We start from the raw sequence: 23079 nt of genomic DNA, 5'->3' as shown, positions 1-23079 counted from the left end.
TCAAAACCTTTACACAAAAAAAAAAAAAAAAATTGATTTGTCAATTTATATAAAAATAAAATTCAACTAATTTTGACTTTTTTTTTTCTTGCTGTAATTACCTTCCAAATAAATCCACAATCAAATTTTATCTTTACATTCTTTCTTTTTACATCTTTCAATTTTTTTATTTGTCTTCAAATTTCCCTACTTTTCTCTCGATTTTTCTTTCTTGCTAGACAATGAACATAATTTTCGATCTTTTTTTTTTCTCTTTTGCTTTTGAAATTTCTAAATATATCTCAAGAACAGCTAACAGACACGCATGTCTTATTTTAAAAACCCTTTTTTTTATTTCTAATAAATCTTATATTTAAACTATCAAAAACTCAAAAAGAAACCCTAATTTAAATGCAGGTTTATTTTGTGAAATCAAGAGTCATTGAGCCAACCTGTAATTGGGACCTACATTAATACCAAAGCCAACTCAATTGTCCCCTTTTCTTTCTATAAATTACTAGAAAATTAAATCAATGAAAAACATCCACATAACATCACACAAAAGTACAAAAACTTAGTGTTTGTTTGGGAATCGGCTTTACCTTTAAACTATGATTGTTGCTTTTAACTGTTTATTAATATTTTAAAAGCTAATATCACATTTAAAAATTATTATTATTTTTTAAATTGACCAATAACTTCAGATTTTTATTCCATTATAGAAAAAAAATTGTTCGATTAGTCAAATTGAATTCCACACATTATTACGTTTCGAATTTTAATTTTATAAAAATTTAAATAATATGTTTTTTTTATTTATTTTGCATATAAAAATTAATTTCATAATAATTGTAACAAAACACATTTTTTTTAAATTTATTTTTTAAAAACTACAACTAAAAATATTTATTTAAAATCTAATTTTTTAAATCATAACTACAAAATCTTTTACAATACCAAACATACACGCACTCACACCCAAACAGAACACGAAAAAAAAAAAATGAATAGAAAAATTTAAATTAAATACAATAAATGAATTATGAACCCCTCAAATTCCCCGCTTAAAAAAAAAAAAACCATCCATTTTCCTTCCTTCTCTCCCTCCCTCTCCTTCCCTTCCCTCACTCTTCTCAGAAACATCCCCCCTCTCCCTCTCCCTCTCCCTCTCACAGCCTGGGACACCTGTTCTACCGTAATTCCAAATTAAGAAAAATTTTAAAAAATATTTCACAAAAACCAAGCTTCGAAAAAAACATTGAAAACCCTTAATTTTCAAACCAGTTTTTCTTGTCTCTCCGTCTTTCTTTTCTTTTCTTCCTCTTTCTTCTCTGTCTATATATATACACATACGCTTCCCTCCATCACAGAGTGGATGCCGGAGCCAAAAAAATAGCATCCCACGTTTCTCCTTCATCTTCTTTTATTTATATTCAAGTTTCCCATATTTTCTTTCCTCTCCTTGTCTGTCTACAATTCTTGAATCTTTCTTTTAGCTTTCTTTAACGTACACCAAAAGAAAGGATAATAGTTACTCGTTAAAGGGAGAGAAGGAAGGATAATATGGGAGCCTGTGCCACCAAGCCTGAGGTGTTGAAGGAGGGTGAGACTCCTGAGCCTGCCAAGGAGGAAGTTGTGGTGGCAACAGGTGATGATGTTCAGGTTGAAGATAAGGCTGTCGCTGTGGATGAAGAGGAAAAGAAAGTCGTTTTTGAGAAAGATATTGGTGCTGCTGGCGGTGATAAGGTGGAGGAGACTGAGATTGTTGATGACAACAAGAGACGATCTCTAAGTAATTTGTTCAAGGAGGTATTTATTTTTTATTTTATTTCTTACATCAAGATTTTCCATACAATTTTTTTTTAATTTTAATTTTATTTTTTGTGCAAACATAAATGAAAGATTTTGATTTTGATTTAATTTATTTTAAGACATTCTTTAGCAATAATTAAAGTTTAAGCTCACGTAAAACTTTTCCCTTGAGCCCACTTTCTCTATGAAAAACTCAAGTATATGCAGCTATTTGTATTAGGTTTATTTTATTTGTTGGGATATTATAAGCAATAAAGTTAAAAGCTTTAGTTTCTATGAACAGGAAAGTTTGGGTAAGGTATCTTCAACTTTGTTATTTTGCATATTCATTTGATGACATACAAACAAATTAACTCTTATCAAGGACCCATTTTTTGTTTGGTTCTTCCATGATTTTCCTCAATATTTTCTGTGATTTCATTTTCATACCCTTTAATAGTTGAATGAGATAATTTTTTTTTTTTTTAATTTGTTGCCCACATTAGTTTTATATATTAATAGTGAGAAGGTATTGTATAATATTATTTTAATGCGATCTTCTTATTAGATAAATAAATAACAACTTATTTGGTACCGTAGCAGCTTTTATTTTTCGATACTTTTTAAAAACATGTTTTCTTTTAAAAAATATTTTTTTAGTATTTTTTTAATGATTTTGATATGCATGATAAAAAAAAATCTAAAAAAAATTATTTTAATATATTTTTAAAATTAAAAATATTTTTTAAAAATACATGCATCAACAGTACCGAATATATATTAAAAAACAGAGTTTGCATAGTTAGATAACTTAGTTTTGATGTGAGAAAGGGGATATAAAAATATTGAGGGATAGAAAAATATATCTAAAAACTTTTATGATAATGAAGGATCTAGGTAGGAATGTTAAATCTTGACAGTAATAGAAAGCAACTATTGAGCAACATAGGCTGGATATGTATGGCCCTAGTCGATGGTGGGCGCCGCCATAAAGCAAGGCAAAATTGATGGTTTATGGCTGAAAGTACTTGACATCCATAGAAGACTTGTATCTAGCTGTACTGGTTGTTGGGGCTTGGATTATTCTGATCATCTGTTTGCTACCAATTCGATTAAACTGTGTCAGATATTGTGGGGTGTTCTTCGTTGGATTTTGGAACGTATCTTTCAGCCTCTTAGCTATGTTCCCTGCATTTTATTTTTATGCAATGCAATTCCATACACACCGTTACATTTGCATCGCCTTGTTCACACAACAGCCAACTGGATAGGTTATTCTTCGGCCCAATGGTCGATGAAGGACTGGTGTTGATGGCAGGTTATGCCATAGCTGCTGAAACTAGCCTGACGGGAGGGTTAATATGAGAAAATTCAGGATCCGAAACCTAATTCAAGCCAAGTTTCTAGTTGAATCGAAGAAGATATGGATCCGAACAACATGGCCAGACTTGACCGAATCAACACTTTAGTTTTCTTCAAGAAGATATGAAACATTGATGCTTAAATAGAAAATAGTTTTGCTTGAAAACCCTAACTCTTTCTAAGGTTAACAACTACGATTCTGACACAACCAGCCCCAGAAGTAGAGAATTATTTATGGTGTCCCGTTGGAATAGAGTCGCCATTGCTTGTATATAACTAGTATTGCACCCTAAGAGGGGGACAGGGGGCTCAAGCCCGAGCCCTCACTTCTCTTGCTTTGCAGGGCTGCCATAAGCTACAATGCCATCGGTAAAATGAACACATTAGTTAGATTTTGAATATTCTGCGATATCTTATGGTTAAAATTGAATGCTTTGCAGAATGAAAAAGGGAAGGAGCCAAAAGAAAGTGACAAGGCACCAGCAGAACAAGAGAAACCAGAAACTTCAGAAACTAAAAAACCTACTGAGCCAGAAGTGCCTAAAGAAGAACCATCAACAGTGAAGGAAGAACCTGTAGTGCTAATTGAACCAAAAGATGTAAATGCTCCTGTAAAGGTAGAGACAGAAAAAGTAACAAGTGAAGTCAAACCAGAAACTTCAGAAACTAAAAAACCTACTGAGCCAGAAGTGCCTGAAGAAGAATCATCAACAGTGAAGGAAGAACCTGTAGTGCTAATTGAACCAAAAGATGTAAATGCTCCTGTAAAGGTAGAGGCAGAAAAAGTAACAAGTGAAGTCACACCAGCAGCAGCAGAGCCCAAAACTACTGAAACATTGGGGGAGAAAAAAACCTGAAGAGACTCCTTGAGGTCTTGGAAGTAATGTCAAAAGTGTGATTTTAGCTATAGATCTTGACACTTCAGGGTAAAGGCTGTGATGTGGTGGTTGCCGTGGTACTTTCGCTGCTGCTTTTGTGAGTCTGTTTCTCTTGTTTTCTCACACATCGATTTTTCTTTTCATTTCAGCTTGTTTGCCATCTTTATATCTCCATGAGGAAGGATTGATTTATTAATTTGTTAGATTATATATCAGCATAGATTGTTTTATGCACATTTTTTAGTTTTTTTTTCCCTTGCATTTTCTGGTTTGATACTCTTGAATCTTGATTTTTATTCTTGATCTTTTCTAATCACAAGGAGAGTTCCACAAGATATGGCTCATTTTAAAATAATCCATCATCAAAATTTTAGTTTTAAGATTAAAATAATCCATCATCAAAATTTTAGTTTTAAGATTAAATTAAAACATTGTATGTAGAAAATGTTAGATAAACACATCTAATCTTTACATAATTTCTCATTAAAGACTCGATGTTGATCTGCTTGCTTGTGCTTAAACAAGTTCAGGATCAGCACCCCCTATACTTGTAAATACACGAAAAACAATTATTTTAAAAAAAGGCACAGGAAGCTTTACAACTATGCTGGAAATACAAAAACTTTTAACTCTTTTTGAAGAGAAAAAAATGGTGAAAAGCAAAGCCCATCTGTTCCTATTGTATTTTCACCTTAGCCCGTTTTTACAAGATAATGGGTCCATGGAGTTCTTAAAATCGCAGCAAAGAGCTAGAACAGTCAAGCATTTGCGCGGAGGTTATTAAGTCAATTATATATATATAGTTCTGGTTGAATTTAAATTTAGTTAAATTGATTAATTGAATTACTAAAAACCTGATGAGGATAAACTAGTTTAATCATATATTTAATTAAAAAAAACTTGGGTCGGATTCTAAGTTTTCCATGTTAATTTGTCATATCAAGCAGGTTTAATAATTATGCACATTACAACAAAACCCATGACTATAAGCACATTAGAGGCTTCTCGATAGATAGAAGTATGGACTTGCATGTAAAGGACATCAATTTTGTGCTCCTTACAAACGAGAATACTTGATTTTCAAACTTTACTCTGTTTAGGTTTAAACTAAAACTCTATTGTGATTATTCTGAAAGTTATGGTTGCTAATTGCTATTATTGTAATGTTTATCATTACTACAATTGTAACATCTATATAATGATAATGATAAACACGATTTGTGTACTTTTTGCCAAAACCATCTGCTCTTTTGTTTATCTATCAGAGCAAATCTAGCTTGTGCTTTAAAGATCCTTCTTCCGCTTTTTCTAAAACATGATTGAGTCTGGTTTCTCCTCTTTATCCCAATTTATTTTCTCCAATCCAACGCAACTTGTCTCTATCAAACTTGATGAGATAAACTATCTTGCATGGACTGCACAATTTAAACTTATTCTTAAGAGTCATAATCTACTTGGCTTTGTTGATGGTTCTAACCTTTGCCCTGCTATGTTTGTTGATGATAATGTTGTCAAAAATAAGTTTGTAAATTCTGCCCACACCAGTTGGCAAAGTCGTGACCAACTTTTACTAAGTTGGATCATATCCGCTATTTCTCCTGCACTAGTGGCTTCCCTTTATGGTTTGGATTATTCATTTTTAGCATGATAGTCTCTTGCTGTTTGCTTCGCTTCTCAATCAAAATCGCACATCTCCCATTTGAAACGTCAGCTACAGAATCTCCAACAAGGTTCTTTGACTTGTGCTTTGTACGTATCTGGCTGAAGCCAAGTTCTTAGCAGATCAAATATTTGCCTTTGGAAAAATAGTTGACGATGACAATCTCATATCCTTTATTATTGGGGGTCTTAATCATACTTTTACACAATTTATTACCTCTTACTCCTTCCATATTCGGGAGATTTTTATGTTATTTTTCGATTTCAGGTCTGAGTTGCTAAATCATGAAATAATTTTGAATCGTCATGCTCCATTACATCATGCACTAGAAATGTCCTCCTTTGCTTTATTCATTAATCGACCAAAGTTTCAGTTTGTGAAACGTAAACTCCACTTTTTTAGGTCTTCAAACACTAATGCTACAAAGTCGAACTTTTCTTTTAAACCTGCCTCCTCCACATCTACCAAGGATGTTCATTTTGTTTTCAACTTTGGTGGTCATTCCCCTTGCTAGATCCGCAAAGGACATAATCATCAGGTATTGGACAATTTTCGGCTAATGGATTTTTCTTTCCAAGGACGTCATCCTCCTACAAACCTGGCAGCCATGGTTGCTGATATTAATGCAGAATTTTTGAATTGTCAATGGCTTGCGGACAGTGGTGCTAATGCACATGTAACTAATAATGTTAAGAATCTTGATTCCAAACGCCCATTTGATGGTAATGAGAGTGTTGGTGCGAGTAATGGTGCAGGTTTCTCTATTAAATATACTAGTTCATCTATTGTCCATTCTTATAACAATTTTTTTCTTCTTAAAAATATTATTCATTGTCCTCAAACTGCTACTGATCTCTTTTCTATTAACAAATTTTGTGTCGATAATGATGTTACTTTCCATCTCACACATAATGCTTATTTGGTTCAGGACAATCAGACGGGAATCATGATTCTTCAGGGTCCAAGTGAAAATGGGCTCTATCCTAGTAATCCTGCCAACTTATCACATACTAAACGCAGAGGGCTAACTGACTTTATGAGAATCAAGGTACCCAGCTCCCTTTGGTATCAACGCTTAGATCATCCATCTGAGTCTGTCTTGCGTCATGTCTTATCTAATTCTAATTTACCTTTTGTTGGTTTAGTGCGAAAGAGCTTTGTATGTGAATCTTGTCAAGTTGGAAAATCCATTCAACAACCTTTTTCCTCCTCTCATCGTGAGATATTAGGTCTTTTAGATCTGGTCCATTCAAATATCTCACTTAGTGGTTTTAAATTTTATTTAACATTTTATTAGTGATTTCAGTTGATTTACATGGTTGTATCCAATTGAAAATAAATCTAATGTCTTCAATTCTTTTGTTCAGTTTCAATTACTTGTGGAAAAAAATTGTTCATCCCCTATTAAACGTTTATAAACCTATAACAATGGAGAATATATTTCCTCACTTTTTACTCGGTATGTCATATAAAATGATATTTCTTATAGACAGACATGTCAACATACTTAACAAAAATGGTATTGCTGAATGAAAATATCGCCATATTATTGATATGGGCCTCACTTTACCTGCACAATCTGACCTTGCTAAGAAATTTTAGGTTAAATCATTTTTAACTGTCGTATATTTAATCAATAGGTTACCTACACTAGTTTTAAATAATGAAACTCCTTTCTTCAAACTATACAAAAATGCACCTGATTATTCTTTTCTACAAAACTTTGAATGTAGATGTTATCCTTTGTTACGTCCATATGCTGAAAACAAATTGTCATCTCGTAGTATCCCGTGCATTTTTTGTTGGTTATTGCTCTAGTCAAAAGGGTTATAGGTGACTTGATTCCGTAAGTGAGCATGTTTACATTTCTCGCAGTGTTGTGTTTGATGAAAACTATTTTCCTGCCAAAATAAGGATCCCAAATCACTTTCCTATTGGTGTCGTGATCCCTCCTGCTATGTCTTCCTCTCCCTTTCAAATTCCAATTTCTTTTAAGTTTTTGGGTTCACCACCTACCAGATCTACTGGTACATCTTCTTCTCCCCTTCCAATTCCAACTTCCCCTAATTTTTTGGGTTCACCACCTACTATTGCATAAAGTCTTCTGCAAATCAACCTGCAACAACTTCACATCTTTTACCCCAACCTCATGAGCCCCACGATTCCCTTGTGTCACTCATCTCATCCTTTATTCAAATTTCAATTGTGCCTTATAATTCTTCACCTTATCCCACTATCATTGAATTGTCTGATCCCTTCATTTATTCAAACCCATCTGTCGAGCACTCCCCTGTTCCCCATATTGTTACTCACTCACAAACAAGGCATTCTCAGCCTGGCCAGTTTCCTGACTATGTGACCCATTATTCCTCATAACATCCACTTCACCTATTTCATACAGCTGTCATCCATCATAAGCCTAACACTTTTATATAGGCAGTCTCCAAAATTGGAATGACATGTAGCTATAGAATCTGAGTTCAAGGCATTATTGGATAACGAAACATGGTCACTTTGTCCATAACCTTCTTCCCATCATATTGTCCACAACAAATGGGTTTACAAGATCAAACATAAACCTGCTGACTCCATTGATCATTACAAGGTGAGGTTAGTCACCAAAGGATTTGATTAGAGGTTTGGTGTCGACTATTTTGAGACCTTTAGCACAGTTGTTAAACCGATAATTGCTCGTATTATTTTAGCTTTGGCTGTACAGTTTTGATGGACCATATGGAAACTAGATGTTTCCAATGCTTTTCTCCAAGGATATCTTGATGATGAGGAAGCTTATACGGAGCAACCAAAGGGGTTTATCAGTGCTGAACATCCTACCTTTGTATGTTGATTGCATTGCTTTCTTTATGGCCTTAAACATGCACCACAAGCTTAGTTCACTTGCCTCTCACATGCACTAGTTGATCTTGGTTTCTCTGGTTCACTCGTTGACTACTCTTTCTTCACTCTTCATAAAGATAAATTGTATATTTATATATTAGTGTATTTCAACGATATTATCGTCACTGGCAATTCTTTATTATCTCACAACTACAATTTGAGTTTGTGATGAAGGATTTAGGTGACTTGAGCTATGTTTTTTAGGGATAGAGGTTGCATGTGATCATATAGGGTTACATTTATGTCAATATAAATAAATTGCTGATTTACTTGATTGTGCTAATATGGTAAGTGCTCGACCTTACCAGGTTCCCTGCATTTTTGGGTCGAAAATGTCAAAATTTGATGGTGATCTCTTAATTGATCCCTCTGAATACCACCATATTGTTGGGGCCCTTTAGTATGTTACCATTACATGTCTTGATATCGCATACTCCGTTAATCAGTTATATCAACATATGCAAACACCTACTAGTACCCATTGCACTTCAGCCTAGAGAGTTCTTTGTTACTTAAAGCATACTGTCGATTTTGGTCTTCACTATAAACCAAGTACTGTTGTCTTACATGCTTTTTGTGATGCGGACTGGGCGGGTAATCCTGATAGACGTCCTTCAAGTGGCTATGACATCTATATTGGACAATGTTTAGTTTCTTAGTCCTCTAAGAAACAACCTGTTGTCTCAAGGTCTAGTACTAAAACAGAGTATCGAAGCTGAGCATTAATGATAGCTGAAGTATATTGGATCTGTATGCTTTTACGAGAGTTGCACATTTATTTGTCTTCACCACCTACACTTATGTGTGATAATCTCAGTGCTATGTCTTTGGCTTCTAATCCTATTTTCTATGCGCGAACTAAGCATATTGAAATTGATTATCATTTTATTAAAGAGAAGGTGGTTAACAAAGATGTGGTTGTTCGATATATCAACACCTGCAATCAAGTTGCAAATATCTTCATCAAGGGCCACACTACTGATCAGATTTGTATTTTGCGCGACAAATTATTGGTTTGTTCCTTACCCACTAATTTGAGGGAAGGTGTGTTATCAATCATGTGCTCCCTACAAACCAGGATACTTGATTTTCAAACTTTACTCTATTAGGTTTAAACTTAAACTCTATTGTGATTATTCCGAAAGTTATGGTTGTTGTTATTGTAATGTTTATCACTACAACTGTAACATCTATATAATGATAATGATACACATGGTTTGTGTACTTTTTGCCAAAACCATATTCTCTTTTGTTAAACCAACAACTGTTCGCATTATTTTAGCTTTGGCTGTACAGTTTTGATGGATCACACGACAATTGACCACATTTAAAACAAATCTCACAAATGATAAATCTATTTTATAAAGCTTATTGGACTTTTATAGATTGATTTTTATAATCTTAGAGGCTTTTTTTGTCACATATAAGACATTATTATTATACTATACTTTAAAATGCATGGAAAAACACTGTACAAGTATTATGTACATAAAGTTATTATACTATGGACCACATTATAGACATAGATTATTTAGACTGTGGACAGTACTGCAGAACCAGGGGACATTGTCTTTTCTATATAATATATTTCTGTTTTTTAGTCAAAAAGTGTTGTTAGATTTGATTTGATCGCCAGATCCAATGCTATCGAATCCAACTACCAATAGTCTTAGGTCTGATTGTCTAACTAGATCCAATAGCATTGGGTCTGACTTGACAGCCAGACCCAATGCTATTGGGTCTGGCTGGGCTTGGCTACCCAGCCGCACCTAATGACATTTTTATATTTATAATTTTTGTATTTTTTAACCCAATGCATACTTGTTTTAATTAATATGGAAAATGTGATTAAGTTTTTTTCCTTTTTTTTTTTTTATATATAAACACACACACACACACACACACTTAATCACGTTTTCTTTGTCATATTTTCTTTAAAAGTTGTTTGTTTTTGTATTTTAAAAATATATTTATCTTGAAACAATATTATATTTTGATGTATTGTTTTAGTATTTTTTTTTTTTTTTAAATTTTGAGGCGTTGTTGTTAAAAATAAAAAAAAATATCTGAATTATTTTCAAATAAAAAATACTCTTAAAAAAATATTTTGCACCACAATTTCAGACCCAATGCTACTGGGTCTGGCTCCGCAACTAGATTCAAAGTTATTGGCTCTGGCTCAATCGCCAGACCCTAGGATATTGGGCCTCGTTAGGCAGCAAGATCCAAGAATATGAGATTTGGTTCGATAGTAGATCCAATACTATTGGGTCTAGTATTCACGCAGGATCTAATACCATTGAGTGTGGCTCTACAGTCAGACCCAATAGTATTTATGTCTGGCATAACTGCCAGACCCAAGGCTATTGGATTTAGATTGGTTATTAGACTTAAAACAATTAAAATAATCTCTATACTCTTTATATTGATTTTATAAGTGAAAAAAAATGTTATTAACCTACTATCCAGCACGAGTCAATATACTAATAGCTTATTAAATTATGCTTATTTTTAATATATCTATCTGTGTTATTTTTTCCCTTTCACCGTCCTAAATTCAAAAATAAAAATAAAAAACTCCCCAATCTTAGAATAACATCACTTTACCTATTGTTCAAACTTTGACCATTAACTTGCAATATCAGCACCTTCCCAATTAAATATTATTTTAGGAGCTTAGAATAACATCTTTTTACTTTTATTTGTTCTTTCAAAACAAATCAAAACTTACTATTCCAAGGAGAAGATAGAGCTAGGAGGATAAAATAATAAAATGATGTTGTGATCTACATATCTCTTATTTTCCCAACTAAAATTGGAAACCTCAATCCTCGTTTAAAAAGAAAAGACAGGGGATATTTCAAACAATAATAAATATTATTTTTTTAAAATAATAATTATTTAAAAATATATTAAAATAATATTTTTTTATTTATTAAAATTTATTTTAATATGAGTATATCAAAATGATTTAAAAATAATTTTTTAATTTTTTTTTTTTAAACTTCAGCTCAAGCACATGAACAAACCCCTTGAAAATCTCATTACTATTTTAAATCCATCATTCATTTAATTTTTTGAATAAAATTAATCAAACATTAATTACTCTATATGTCACCTAACTAGAGAACATTGACAAGACTTAGATTAATATCTCACACCGAACGATTATTATCTGAACACTTGTACCAAGTCAATAGAAGTCAATAGCCATCAGGGATATGGAGTGCCTTCTAAGTATGTTTTATTTTAAAATATTAAAATACATTGCTTATTCCTGTTTGTTTAAAATGGTTGTCAAGATGCTTAGATGTGTTTGATTTAGACTCTGTTTGGGAAGTAGTGCCCATGTTCCCAAACGCGGCCTTACTTTAATTTGGTTGTTCAGGACTGCTTTATGGGATTGTGATTTGAGGGTAAAGTAAACATTTGCTCCTGAACAATGAGAATAGTCACAATTTAGTCCTTCAACAATCCATTTCGCGATGTGTTTGCTGTTGCTTGAACTTATGGTGTTCAATGTTTTTTTTTTTTTTCCATTAACATGGATGTCTGAATCAGTTTAAACTTATCTTAATTAATTTTACAGATCTTGAAGTTAATGACCATATAAATTTCTAATGGTCTTGAGATGACTCGAACTCGTAATTATTAAGAAGTAAATCCAAGACTTTACTAGTTAAGCTAACCTTTAAGATTATAATGTTTATTGTTATAAGTTCAGGTGGCAAAGGAAAACCGATCTAGACAACCATTTGTTTTATAACAGGGGCAAAATGATGGAGAATGCTCTATCTGTTTCGAACTATATGTTCATTCAAAAACAATATATTTTATTTAATACAATTTTCTTGTAATTATTTTTAGTTTTTCCTTTTATACTCAGACTACTTGAAATGGAATAACTTAATTATAACAACTCCCTTTTTCTATTGCAATATAAAAAATAAATATAAATTTCTATTTTATTTTTTTACATTTGAAATATTAGAGCTAGGTTCAATACCCTAGTCTTTTAATATTTTGGTCAAATATTGTGGAGGACTAGAAAACCAACACGTGCTAAATTTTCATCATATTAAAAGCATAGGAAAACACACGGAATCTCATAGAGCCACCCAGGAGAGACCGGTAGGAATCCAACTTTGAAATGATATTCTTTAAGATATTTCATTTTCATCATATTTTTGGTTTTTTGTTATTGTTTCTATTATCACGTGATAATAATTAAATAATATATAATAAAACGCTGATATACCATCTTTTTAAGAAACAACGAGGGAGGCTGCATGGAATATGAAATCTTTATATACAATGAGTCTCTTTGATGGTTTTGTGGATTCAAAGAATTATATAGCCTATCTTTTCTCCGTTTTTGAACGTAAAATTCTTCTTCTTATAGTCGGATACTTTCTCTCCAATTTCCCAATGATATTTATTATTATTTTTTTGACCTACCAATCTTTCCATTGACTAAGGATCTATTTGGGAGTTTTTTTTTTATATATATAAATATAGTATCTATTTAAAATTGTAGTTAAAATGATTTAAAAATAATAAAAATATATTAATTTTAAAAAAATAATTAAAATATTTTTAAAACACAAAAATAAATAATAAAATATAAAAACAATAAAAAGGTACAAGTGGTCTAGTGCAGATAAGGATATTCTTGAAGTGTGTGCTTATATATATATATAAAAGACAACGTAAGAAAGACCTACACCATTCTGATAAGTCAACTATAATAATACACAAAGCTTTCTTCAGGCAGCCTACTAATAATGCACAAAGCTTTCTTCAGGCAGCCTACTAATTTTTTTTTTAAATATTTTTGAAAGGGAAAAAAAACATATTTTAATAAAAAAAATTCAACCCAACTTGATATGAAAATAAATTATCATCACCTAATTTTTATATAATATTAAAAGAGTAATATAAATTTATTTTTTCTTTACCATATAATAAAAAAATCAAATAAAAAACAAATCTAAAAATAAAATAAAATAAAATTAAAAATATCTAACAGCCCAATAAAATCCAATAGTATTAAATCCGGCTGCTAACAACACCTAGTGGTGTGCCTGCTGAAAGCATACAAGACAAGGTAAGAAAGATCCCACATCATGAAAGGTCGACTATAATAATGCATCTCCAGGCAGCCTACTAAATAACTCTTGAAGTGGATTGCAGACTAAGGAAGATGGCTCCTGCACTCTCTGATATCTTGAGACTCACATCTAGCTTACTTGTGCTTCTGTTACTAATGTTTTGCATGGGAGCAATTATCTTGGAGGCCCAAGATTTGAGCCTTGCTCCTGATGAAGGTACATATATATATATATATATTTTAATTTGGTTCAGATGGGCAGATTCTTTAGTGTTTAGAGGAAGACATGCACTTGCTTTTCTAGCAGGAGTTTTTTTATCTGCAAAATCCTCACTGCATCATACACTCTTCGATAATGCAGTCATCAAATGTGATTGTATTGCCGAATTCTGTAACCATGTTAGTAATGGCATCATGCAGTGATTTTCTTACAGAATTCTGTGTTTTCTGCAAACATTTCTTGGCAAGGCATTGTAGAAGCCACCAGCTAATCATCCCAGAATTAGAAGTTGAGATTTAATTTTGATTTATGCAGTGGAAGCCTTGCTTGAAGTAGCAACACAACTGGGCAAAAAAGGCTGGAATCGCAATATGACACTGTGCAATGATACAATTTTACCTCTAAAGCTAGAAGCTGACAATAAAGTTGTTTGCAATTGCTCATTTCCTGGAGAACCGTGCCACGTTATTGGCATGTATATCTCTTCACACTTACCACTCCATGCTTTTATTTTCAATTTTAATTTGAGGTCTGAAGGATTCTGACTGGGCCAGTCCAGGGAATTAACAAATTACTAACCATGTGGCGGAGGAGTCACACACATAATGCTTTATAATTTTGCTCGATTCTTTTTATTAAGTTATATACCAATATCATTTTTTTATTCTTGATATCAACATTAAATATGTTGGTAGTGGCATTATATATATATTTTTTATGATTTTATCTTAATTTTATGATTTACATTGCAAGTTTAATAGATTAACTCGAGTTTATTTTTTAAATTTTTTTAAATTTAATTTTTTTAATTGGGCTTAGTCATTTTTTTATTTAATTTCTATAAGGTTATTTCAATCTTATTATCTAGATCACGAGTTTGATAAGTAAACTTGTGTTGATTCGGTTTACTTTTTAATTATTTTTTTATTTTATCCTTCAACAACTAATTTTGTTTTTTAATTTTATCCTCCACTATTAGGCTTTTTGAGGATCGATTTTTTTTTTGTTTTTTTCAATTTGATTTTCGTTGAGTTATTTCAGTCTAAATGATTTGGTTTTTTTTTTTTTCTTGATTTCAAATTTCAAAATTAGATGTATTAGAAATAGAGCTTTGTAATTTTTTTATTTGCTTTTTATGAAGTTATTTTGTCTCTTATTCTAGGTTCCAGGTTTAATAGATTATCCCGAGTTAACTTAGGTTTTTTTTTTTTTTTATTTTTTAATTGATTTTTTGTACAATTTCAACCTTCAACATCGGGTTGGTTAGAAATTGAGCTTCATATTTTTTTTTTAATTTTTTTTTCTATTGAGTTATCTAGTTCTCATGACTCGAGTTGTGGGTTTGGAGTTTGACGATGGTTGATCTGGGTAGCTTTTTTTTTGCTTTTTTTGTTTTTATTTTATTTTATCATTTAACATTAAATTGATTAATAAGTGACCTTCATAATTTATTTTGATTTTTTTCTATAAGGTTAACATAATCCTCGGTTACAAACTTGACATGTTAACTAAGATCGATTCAATATATCATTGTTTTAATATTTTTTTAAAAATATATCATTCAATATATCACCGTATAAATATTTAAAAAACTATGTCATCTAATATGCATCACATTTTGAGTTAAAAAATATTTTTATTTTGAGAAATTCAGATGCAATTCATTAGCAGTAAAATTATATAAAAACAATAAATAATAAAAGTTGTAGTTATGTCTTGTATTTTCTTGACATATGATTGTTGATTTGCAATGGTTGAAAGTTTTGAATTCTTACCTTGTATTGAGGAATTGATGGGTGCATGTGTTATTGCAATGCAGATATCTCAAAAGGCAAGATCTTGACGGTACTCTCCCAAAGGCTATCGAGAAACTTCCACACCTTAAACATCTGTAAGCAGTGCTTCAAATTATTACGTTTCTACAGATTGAGCACCGTGAATTTGCATCGTATGATTCGGTTTTATTAGAACTTAATTTATCGGCTCTGCAGAGGTCTTTGGGCCAACTACCTGAGTGGCAATATACCACCTGAATGGGCTAATACCAAGCTGGAAACATTGTAAGAAAATTCTGCGTTCATGTTTTCTAGCCAAGGAATTGCTTACTCATAATTAATAGATTGTATAAACAACAGGTCTGTCGGCGTGAATCGGTTGACAGGAAAAATTCCTAGCTATCTGGGAAGGATTACGACACTTGGTTACCTGTATGCATTTTTCTACTAGTCAATTTCTTGTTTTTTTTTCTTTTCATATTTAAATCTGTTCAATTGTTTAGTCAGGAGTAATCCTGAGAGTTGGCATTTATGCAGGAACATTCAGGACAATATGTTTTCCGGAACTGTTCCCCCTGAGCTTGGAGGCTTGGTTAACCTGGAGAATCTGTCAGTTCATTCAACCCTTTTGTATTAGAAATTAAGTCCTAACTGATTATTGAATGCTAAGTGTTTTTCTCCTTTTGTGATTGCAGAACTCTCAGTGGCAATTATCTCACTGGAGAGTTACCACCGGCTCTGACTAATCTGACCGGATTGAAGGAACTGTAGGTTCTCATTTCTCATGGTTATTGTGTATCATACTCATTAGTTGCAGTATTTGATATTACAGATGCATCTCTTTACTCTCCAAGTTTCATGATTCTGTGTTTTCCGTTCGGCGAATGCAGAAGGCTTAGCGGCAATAACTTCACTGGAAGAATACCTGATTTTATTCGGAGCTGGAAACAACTTGATACATTGTATGTGCTAGTTTCTACCACAAGCTCTGAATCTCATCACTGAAGCAGAACCCTAACCCCCCTTTAATTTTGTATTAACAGAGAGATCCAAGCTGGTGGTTTCACTGGACCCATTCCTTCAAGCATTTCTCTCTTGACTAATCTAACTGATCTGTAAGATATTTGTTTTAAATTTATGGTCTCAGTTACAACTTTAATCCTGAACTTCTCACATTTTTATGTTGCCTACTATTGAGCAGAAAAATAAGTAACTTACTTGGAGATGGTTCAGAGTTTCCCAACCTAGAATCTATAGCAGGCATTAAGTATCTGTGAGTTATTCTTGCAGCTGATACTCTCATACCATGATCAATTTAATTTACAACACAGTGTATATTTAGCTTACATGAAATTAATGTATATTGCAGGATGTTGAGCAACTGCAACTTGTCAGGAAATTTTCCCATATATTTGACCAGAATGGCAAAGCTGAAAATTTTGTAATTTACTCTATCCCTTGTATATCATCCATTCTGTCATTCATCTACATGAAGATTGAAGTGTGAATCTCATGGATACCTAGAGCTGCTGATTTTAGATTGCAGCTACATTATTATTTGTAAATAATCTTCAATATGCATTATGAACCATGGTCATTACCCTTTTTTCCCCCTTCTTTTCGAAAACAGGGATCTCAGTTTCAACAGATTAAATGGTTCACTTCCAACAAATTATGATGGCCTAAAAAGCTTGGAGAAAATGTAAGTATACTATATTATATTACCTTCTGAAATTAATGTTTGCCATATGAAAGCCTAATTATTAAACCTAAACCAGTCAGATAACTAGTCCAAGAAAATCCAGGACTCGGAGCATGACCAGGGCCAAGATTCTAGTTGAACCATGCAAGAAATTGAACTGTCAAACCTATTCAACCTGGCCAAACCCTGTCCATACCTGATCGGGTCAATATCTTGTGAAAAGAATGGAACAAAATTAATTTTTTTTAATAAAAATGTTGACCAGAGCTGATCCGATAGCTCAATCCTTTTTTCAAGTTATTCTCATGGTAGAGTACAGCAATTATGATGATAAACTTGTCCTCCAGACAGTCTTTTACAATGGTAGCCTTGGACAAATGTTCAACCAGATGACAATTTTACTTTTTGCATAGGTATCTTACAAGGAACATGCTTACAGGGCCCATCCCAGATTGGATCGACAAAAGAGATACTCGCTAGTATGTTAGTTTTTTCTTAATTTCTGTATATAAATTATGATTTTTTAGATTTTTGTTTGTAATATATTTTCTTTTTACTCAATTAGAATTATTGAATATTTTATGCATTAACTCTCCCCTGAAAGACAGAAATGATCAACTCGCCTTTATCTGAACATTCTCAACCCAAAAGCTTAATCATGAACATCAGGTTTCCCTTATCCTATAACAGATGTCTGTAGGTTTAATAATATGTCCTAGTCTTTGAAGATCTATACTGATGAGAAGCTGGAAATCAGATTATCCTTCCCAGTTCCCAGATAGTTTTCAGTACAGTAGTGCATGAATGATCAAACTATCTCCAAGGTTTCATTTAGTTATTGTCCTTGAATAGAAAGGACAAATACAGTAGGGACAAAAATGTGTTTGGTTACAGTGACGAAGATGGAGATATAAAAATAAATTTGTATAGTTTTGGATTGAATTTTTATCTGTTAAAATCAGAAAAGACGTGAGGTGAGGACATGTCCTTTCTCTCCCAACTGTCTTCATCTCTTCTGTCTATTCATCTCTTCTGCATTGAGATAGCAACCAAAAGATAACATGTGCATGCAATTTTCTAAAAAATGTTTAAGGAAGCTATCTTTGTGTGCAGCGAAATCGATCTTTCTTACAACAATTTTACTTCGGAAGCAAAATGTAGAGAAACACTGTAAGATTGATTTCATTTTCCTTGCCTTGCCTTTGATTTTGAAAGTCTGCTTCTTTTTACATCACCGTTCACTTCATAACCTACAAAACTTAACTCTTCTTGTCTTGCCAGAAATCTGTTCAAAAGTACTTGGGGAGGGAACTATTCGTAAGCTTCTACTTTGATAAATATCTAAAACCTGTTGATGATTCTTTTAAGTAAGCTGATGATTCTATCTGGCCAATATTTCCAGGAAACCTGTTGAGTGCCTGCGTGCTTGTTCTGAAGGTACTCTTAAATTTGTTAAGCTATCCGCTTTTACATTTCACCCGGAAGGAGACCGAAAAATGATGCAGGAACAACCTGTCAGCCTAGACTATATATTTATTTCTATATTCGTTGGATCATAGCATCTCAGTCATAAACTCATTGGTCCTTTTGCGTGTGGCTACCCCATCATGCATCCGACCACTAGGATTTCCATCCTCCTATGGAAACAAATCGAATCTAAGACCTTCAACTGGTGCAGGAATAAACAACCGGTTGATCCCAAAAGCCTAGACAAATGTTAACGGACAAACTTATGTGGGCATTTACATCGTGGTTCCCACCACGATTTCCACTCAAGGAGGAAAAGGATGCTCCGGCATCACAAAATCTTAATTGTTTATGTTCTGTTTGCTCCGATTTAGCGTACGGTCTGATCCTAGCCTTTCTTGTGTTATAATTTGTTTAATCATATCGGTGGCCATGGCCATTTTTATTTCTATGAATAGAGCGATATTCAGTGCACATAAATTGTGGGGGACCAGAAGCCACCATTGGAAACACCATCTACGAAGCAGATAATGAGCCAGGAGGTGCAGCAAAATATGCGTCCAAAAGAGAGGATTGGCAAACAAGTACCACCGGACATATCTGGGATGTTCCTGCTTCCTTGGATTTCTACATAGCAAAAAACAAGTCCACGCTCAGAATGGACAACTCTGTATTGTACACAAATGCACGCCTCACTCCTTTGTCTCTCACATACCACGTTCCCTGTCTGGTAAATGGGAATTACAAAATCAAGCTGCACTTTGCAGAGATAGTGATGAGGGATAACAGATCCTATTACAGTCTAGGAAGACGGATATTTGATGTTTATATTCAGGTATCTATTAATTAAAAGATCATAGATTCATTCCTTATGCAATAGGTGACAGCTTAATTGAAGAATTGTTCTCGCAGGACATTGTTGTGCTGAAGGATTTTGATATAGTGAAGGCAGCGGGAGGGGCGGATAAGGTATACATTCATAATTATACAGCACCTGTAACCAATGGAGCTTTAGAGATCCGCCTTCATTGGGCTGGGAAAGGAACCACAAGGTCTCCCACAAAAGGAACATATGGTCCTCTAATATCAGCCATTGATGTGGAATCTGGTAGGTTGACATATAATGGAATGACATGGTAATGAAGTAATAATTAGTACTGTGATCTGACAATACTTGCTCTTGCTGCAATTCTATTTCTGCCTAGACTTCAAGCCACCTGATAAAGGCAGGAAGAGATTCATTGTCGCTGGAGCTGTGGTTTTGCCATTATTCCTCATTCTCGTATTTCTATCCACTCTTTGGTGGAAAGGTTATTTGGGAGGAAGGAAATCGAGGGATCGAGGTAAAGTTGATACATTTATTTGATTTTGCAAATTCTAGTGAGGAATTCAGTCACTAAAATAACACGGCAATAAGCAATTTTCTGCATCTTATTTGCTGTATGTCTATCCATGAATGCATAAATTTGTCAAAGAATTATCTCAATCCAAAGATGAAGCTAAACAATGGTTTTATATTACTCTCTAACCATACTCTCTAATATATACATATCCTCTTTGTTCCTTGGGCAGAACTTGTTGGGTTAGATCTGCTTACTGGTATCTTCACCTTCAGACAAATCAAAGCTGCAACGAATGACTTTGATCCAGCAAACAAACTTGGAGAAGGTGGTTTTGGCTGCGTCTACAAAGTATAGTACATATTTTTTTTTTCGTCTAGCTACTTGTCTACTATATTATTTCTTTTCTCTTATCGAAGCATCAAGGAATGGCCTCGGTGAACTTATTTTGTTTGTCTAAAATTATTCTCATTATAGGGAGTTCTATCAGATGGCACTCCTATTGCGGTTAAGCAGCTTTCTGCGAAATCAAAACAGGGGAATCGTGAGTTTGTGAACGAAATAGGCATGATTTCTGCTTTGCAACACCCAAATCTTGTTAGATTGTATGGATGTTGCATTGAGGGGAAGCAATTGTTGCTGGTATATGAATACATGGAAAACAATAGCCTTGCGCATGTTTTGTTCGGTAGGCCTCTGATCCCTTCCCCATAGTATCTTATGTAAAGTAATGGGAAAGAAAACAAGTTATTTTAATGGCATATAGATAGAATTAGTGAAGAAGAAACTGATGGGTTGGGTTATGCTTGATGATTACAGGGACCAAGGAAATCAAGGCAACGAAGCTAGACTGGCGTACAAGGCAGAGGATATGTGTAAGCATAGCGAAAGGTCTGGTTTTCCTGCATGAGGAGTCGACACTCAAAATTGTTCATAGGGACATAAAAGGTACCAATATCCTTCTTGACAAGGACATGAACGCCAAGATATCTGATTTTGGAATGGCCAGGCTTGATGACGAGGACAACACCCACATCGACACCAGAGTTGCTGGAACAATGTGAGTTTCTGATATTAACACGGGGTTTATTGAACACATGAAAAATCCTGAAAAGAAGACAGTAAGGAAAACACACAAGTATTGTCATTTATCTAAGATAGCTTTTAGTCTTAAAGAGTATGATGCTGTAACTGGGCTGAAGTGCCGATGGAAGGGGCTAGCTTCAAAATATGTGGTAGGCAGGCATCTAGGGTTCAAATCACACACGGCAGGGTTCTGATGGATCAGGGCCTCCCCATCTATGGCTGTGTTCCTCTAAATGAACACATTATCATCCAGGGTTCGAAATCCTGTTTAGGCTGCAAGAAATATAATTTTGCCTATCGAAAACAAAAACAAACAATAGACATTTAGCACTTTTATACATGTTTTAGAGAAGCAAGCTAGTAAAATGTCTCTGAGTTATTCTTTCTGTGCAGGGGTTACATGGCACCGGAATATGCATTATATGGTTACTTAACTTACAAGGCAGATGTATACAGCTTTGGTGTTGTAGCATTGGAAATTGTTTCTGGGATGAACAACGTCAAATTTAGGAGGGATGAGAATTTTGTATGCCTTCTAGATTGGGTAAGCTATGCCCATTTAGTCTCTTAATTGTCTGTTCATGTTTACTCTTGGTCAGCTATATATCTATTTTTTTTGGTTATTTCAGGTTCTATATTTACAAAAAAATGGGGACATAATGGAGATAGTTGATCCAAGATTGGGGTCTGAATTCAACAAGAAAGAAGTGGTTAGAATGATCAATGTAGCCCTGCTATGCACAAATCAATCTCCAGCACTTAGACCTACAATGTCTACAGTAGTGAGCATGCTTGAAGGAAAAACTGATGTCGAGGAACTGGTCATGGTTCCAAGCACATTGGGTGATCCATCAGGGTATGCTACGGCCTTACATAAAAAGTTTGCTCAATCTTCTGTCAATGGAAGTTTAAGTGAAACTCAGTCCCTCGTGAAGTCATCAGAGGGACCATGGACTGCTTCTTCCTCTTCATCAGCCAATTAGTAAAAGCTGATGCCACAAACCACAACTTTTTTATCATGAAAAATCCTGAATAAGAAACAGATTGAAAACTAAATACACGCGAAAGTACTGGTTTATGGAGTGATTATATGTAATATTAACTTTTTTATCATGAAAAATCCTGAATAAGAAACAGATTGAAAACTATACAGTCACAAAATTACACTACTGCTATTATCTTTTATTGGCAATTCATGTTTCCTGGTATGAATCATTACTCATTAATCAGTACTTATTATTGCTAGTGTATATATCCTATAGTTAATGGAGTGATTATATGTAATATTAACTTTATTTATGCACATATATATATTTTTATTTATAATAATAATTATTTAAGTTTGATTAATGAATTTAAAGTAAATATAAAAATTTTGAAACATAAATGATTTATAAATAAAATTATAAAATAATTATAATTATAAGTATTTCTATTGTATTAAAATATTGTTTCTAAAATGTTATAATGAATGTTGTGGAAACTAATATATATTATATTATTTTTTTATAAAATAAATAATAATTATAATAAAAAACTGATTACTAAAAAGCTAAGTTAAACATAGTTGGATTCATCCTTAACAATTATTCCCATGGAAAGTCAATCCAATTTGGTGACAAGTCCCATATCAAATCCTTCATAACAAGCAATTACAAAGATTTCTTGAAAGTCTTAATTATATTTTATACATCTACCTTAATCTCAGCCATATTTGCAAGCCTTTTACATGATAGACTCTACCTTAGTCTATCCGACACATTTCCATTGTTGCAAAGAAAATTCAAATTCCTCGCTAGAATTCCTTAGAA

General features: G+C 33.2%; 3 protein-coding genes across 3 annotated transcripts; all 3 read left to right on the top strand.

Moving 5' to 3' along the window:
- Positions 1 to 1069: 1069 nt before the first annotated feature.
- On the top strand, positions 1070 to 4271 carry LOC118062804 (uncharacterized). Its single transcript, XM_035076647.2, has 2 exons — positions 1070 to 1788; positions 3573 to 4271. The coding sequence occupies exons 1-2, from the start codon at positions 1543 to 1545 to the stop codon at positions 3987 to 3989; spliced, it is 663 nt and encodes a 220-aa protein (XP_034932538.1). The 5' UTR covers positions 1070 to 1542; the 3' UTR covers positions 3990 to 4271.
- A 9398-nt stretch (positions 4272 to 13669) lies between these two features.
- Positions 13670 to 16124, top strand: LOC140955024 (probable leucine-rich repeat receptor-like serine/threonine-protein kinase At3g14840). Its single transcript, XM_073406547.1, has 5 exons — positions 13670 to 13895; positions 14214 to 14373; positions 15718 to 15789; positions 15890 to 15958; positions 16034 to 16124. The coding sequence occupies exons 1-5, from the start codon at positions 13772 to 13774 to the stop codon at positions 16122 to 16124; spliced, it is 516 nt and encodes a 171-aa protein (XP_073262648.1). The 5' UTR covers positions 13670 to 13771.
- A 71-nt stretch (positions 16125 to 16195) lies between these two features.
- On the top strand, positions 16196 to 22518 carry LOC118062808 (probable LRR receptor-like serine/threonine-protein kinase At1g07650). The gene is made up of 19 exons (XM_035076654.2): positions 16196 to 16282; positions 16369 to 16440; positions 16564 to 16635; positions 16717 to 16788; positions 16875 to 16946; positions 17043 to 17114; positions 17304 to 17375; positions 17789 to 17854; positions 18489 to 18545; positions 18657 to 18692; positions 18778 to 18812; positions 19301 to 19677; positions 19755 to 19950; positions 20048 to 20185; positions 20415 to 20533; positions 20660 to 20870; positions 21002 to 21242; positions 21662 to 21812; positions 21898 to 22518. Exons 1-19 carry the CDS (start codon positions 16227 to 16229, stop codon positions 22249 to 22251), a joined length of 2469 nt encoding a protein of 822 aa, XP_034932545.2. The 5' UTR covers positions 16196 to 16226; the 3' UTR covers positions 22252 to 22518.
- Positions 22519 to 23079: the final 561 nt, after the last annotated feature.

The sequence above is a fragment of the Populus alba genome, chromosome 19 (assembly GCF_005239225.2).
Source record: "Populus alba chromosome 19, ASM523922v2, whole genome shotgun sequence".
Lineage (NCBI taxonomy): Eukaryota > Viridiplantae > Streptophyta > Magnoliopsida > Malpighiales > Salicaceae > Populus > Populus alba.
This window is presented reverse-complemented; position numbering and strand designations above follow the sequence as displayed.

What these genes read in the sequence shown, in the direction of transcription:
- LOC118062804 (XM_035076647.2), top strand. Translation starts at nt 1,543, where the DNA reads ATGGGAGCCTGTGCCACCAAGCCTGAGGTGTTGAAGGAGGGTGAGACT. An exon ending in TAAGTAATTTGTTCAAGGAG is followed by an intron (nt 1,789 to 3,572) that starts GTATTTATTTTT and finishes AATGCTTTGCAG; the next exon opens with AATGAAAAAGGGAAGGAGCC.
- LOC140955024 (XM_073406547.1), top strand. Translation starts at nt 13,772, where the DNA reads ATGGCTCCTGCACTCTCTGATATCTTGAGACTCACATCTAGCTTACTT. An exon ending in GAGCCTTGCTCCTGATGAAG is followed by an intron (nt 13,896 to 14,213) that starts GTACATATATAT and finishes TGATTTATGCAG; the next exon opens with TGGAAGCCTTGCTTGAAGTA. An exon ending in AATACCAAGCTGGAAACATT is followed by an intron (nt 15,959 to 16,033) that starts GTAAGAAAATTC and finishes TATAAACAACAG; the next exon opens with GTCTGTCGGCGTGAATCGGT.
- LOC118062808 (XM_035076654.2), top strand. Translation starts at nt 16,227, where the DNA reads ATGTTTTCCGGAACTGTTCCCCCTGAGCTTGGAGGCTTGGTTAACCTG. An exon ending in ATGGCAAAGCTGAAAATTTT is followed by an intron (nt 17,115 to 17,303) that starts GTAATTTACTCT and finishes TTTCGAAAACAG; the next exon opens with GGATCTCAGTTTCAACAGAT. An exon ending in GACAAAAGAGATACTCGCTA is followed by an intron (nt 17,855 to 18,488) that starts GTATGTTAGTTT and finishes CTTTGTGTGCAG; the next exon opens with CGAAATCGATCTTTCTTACA.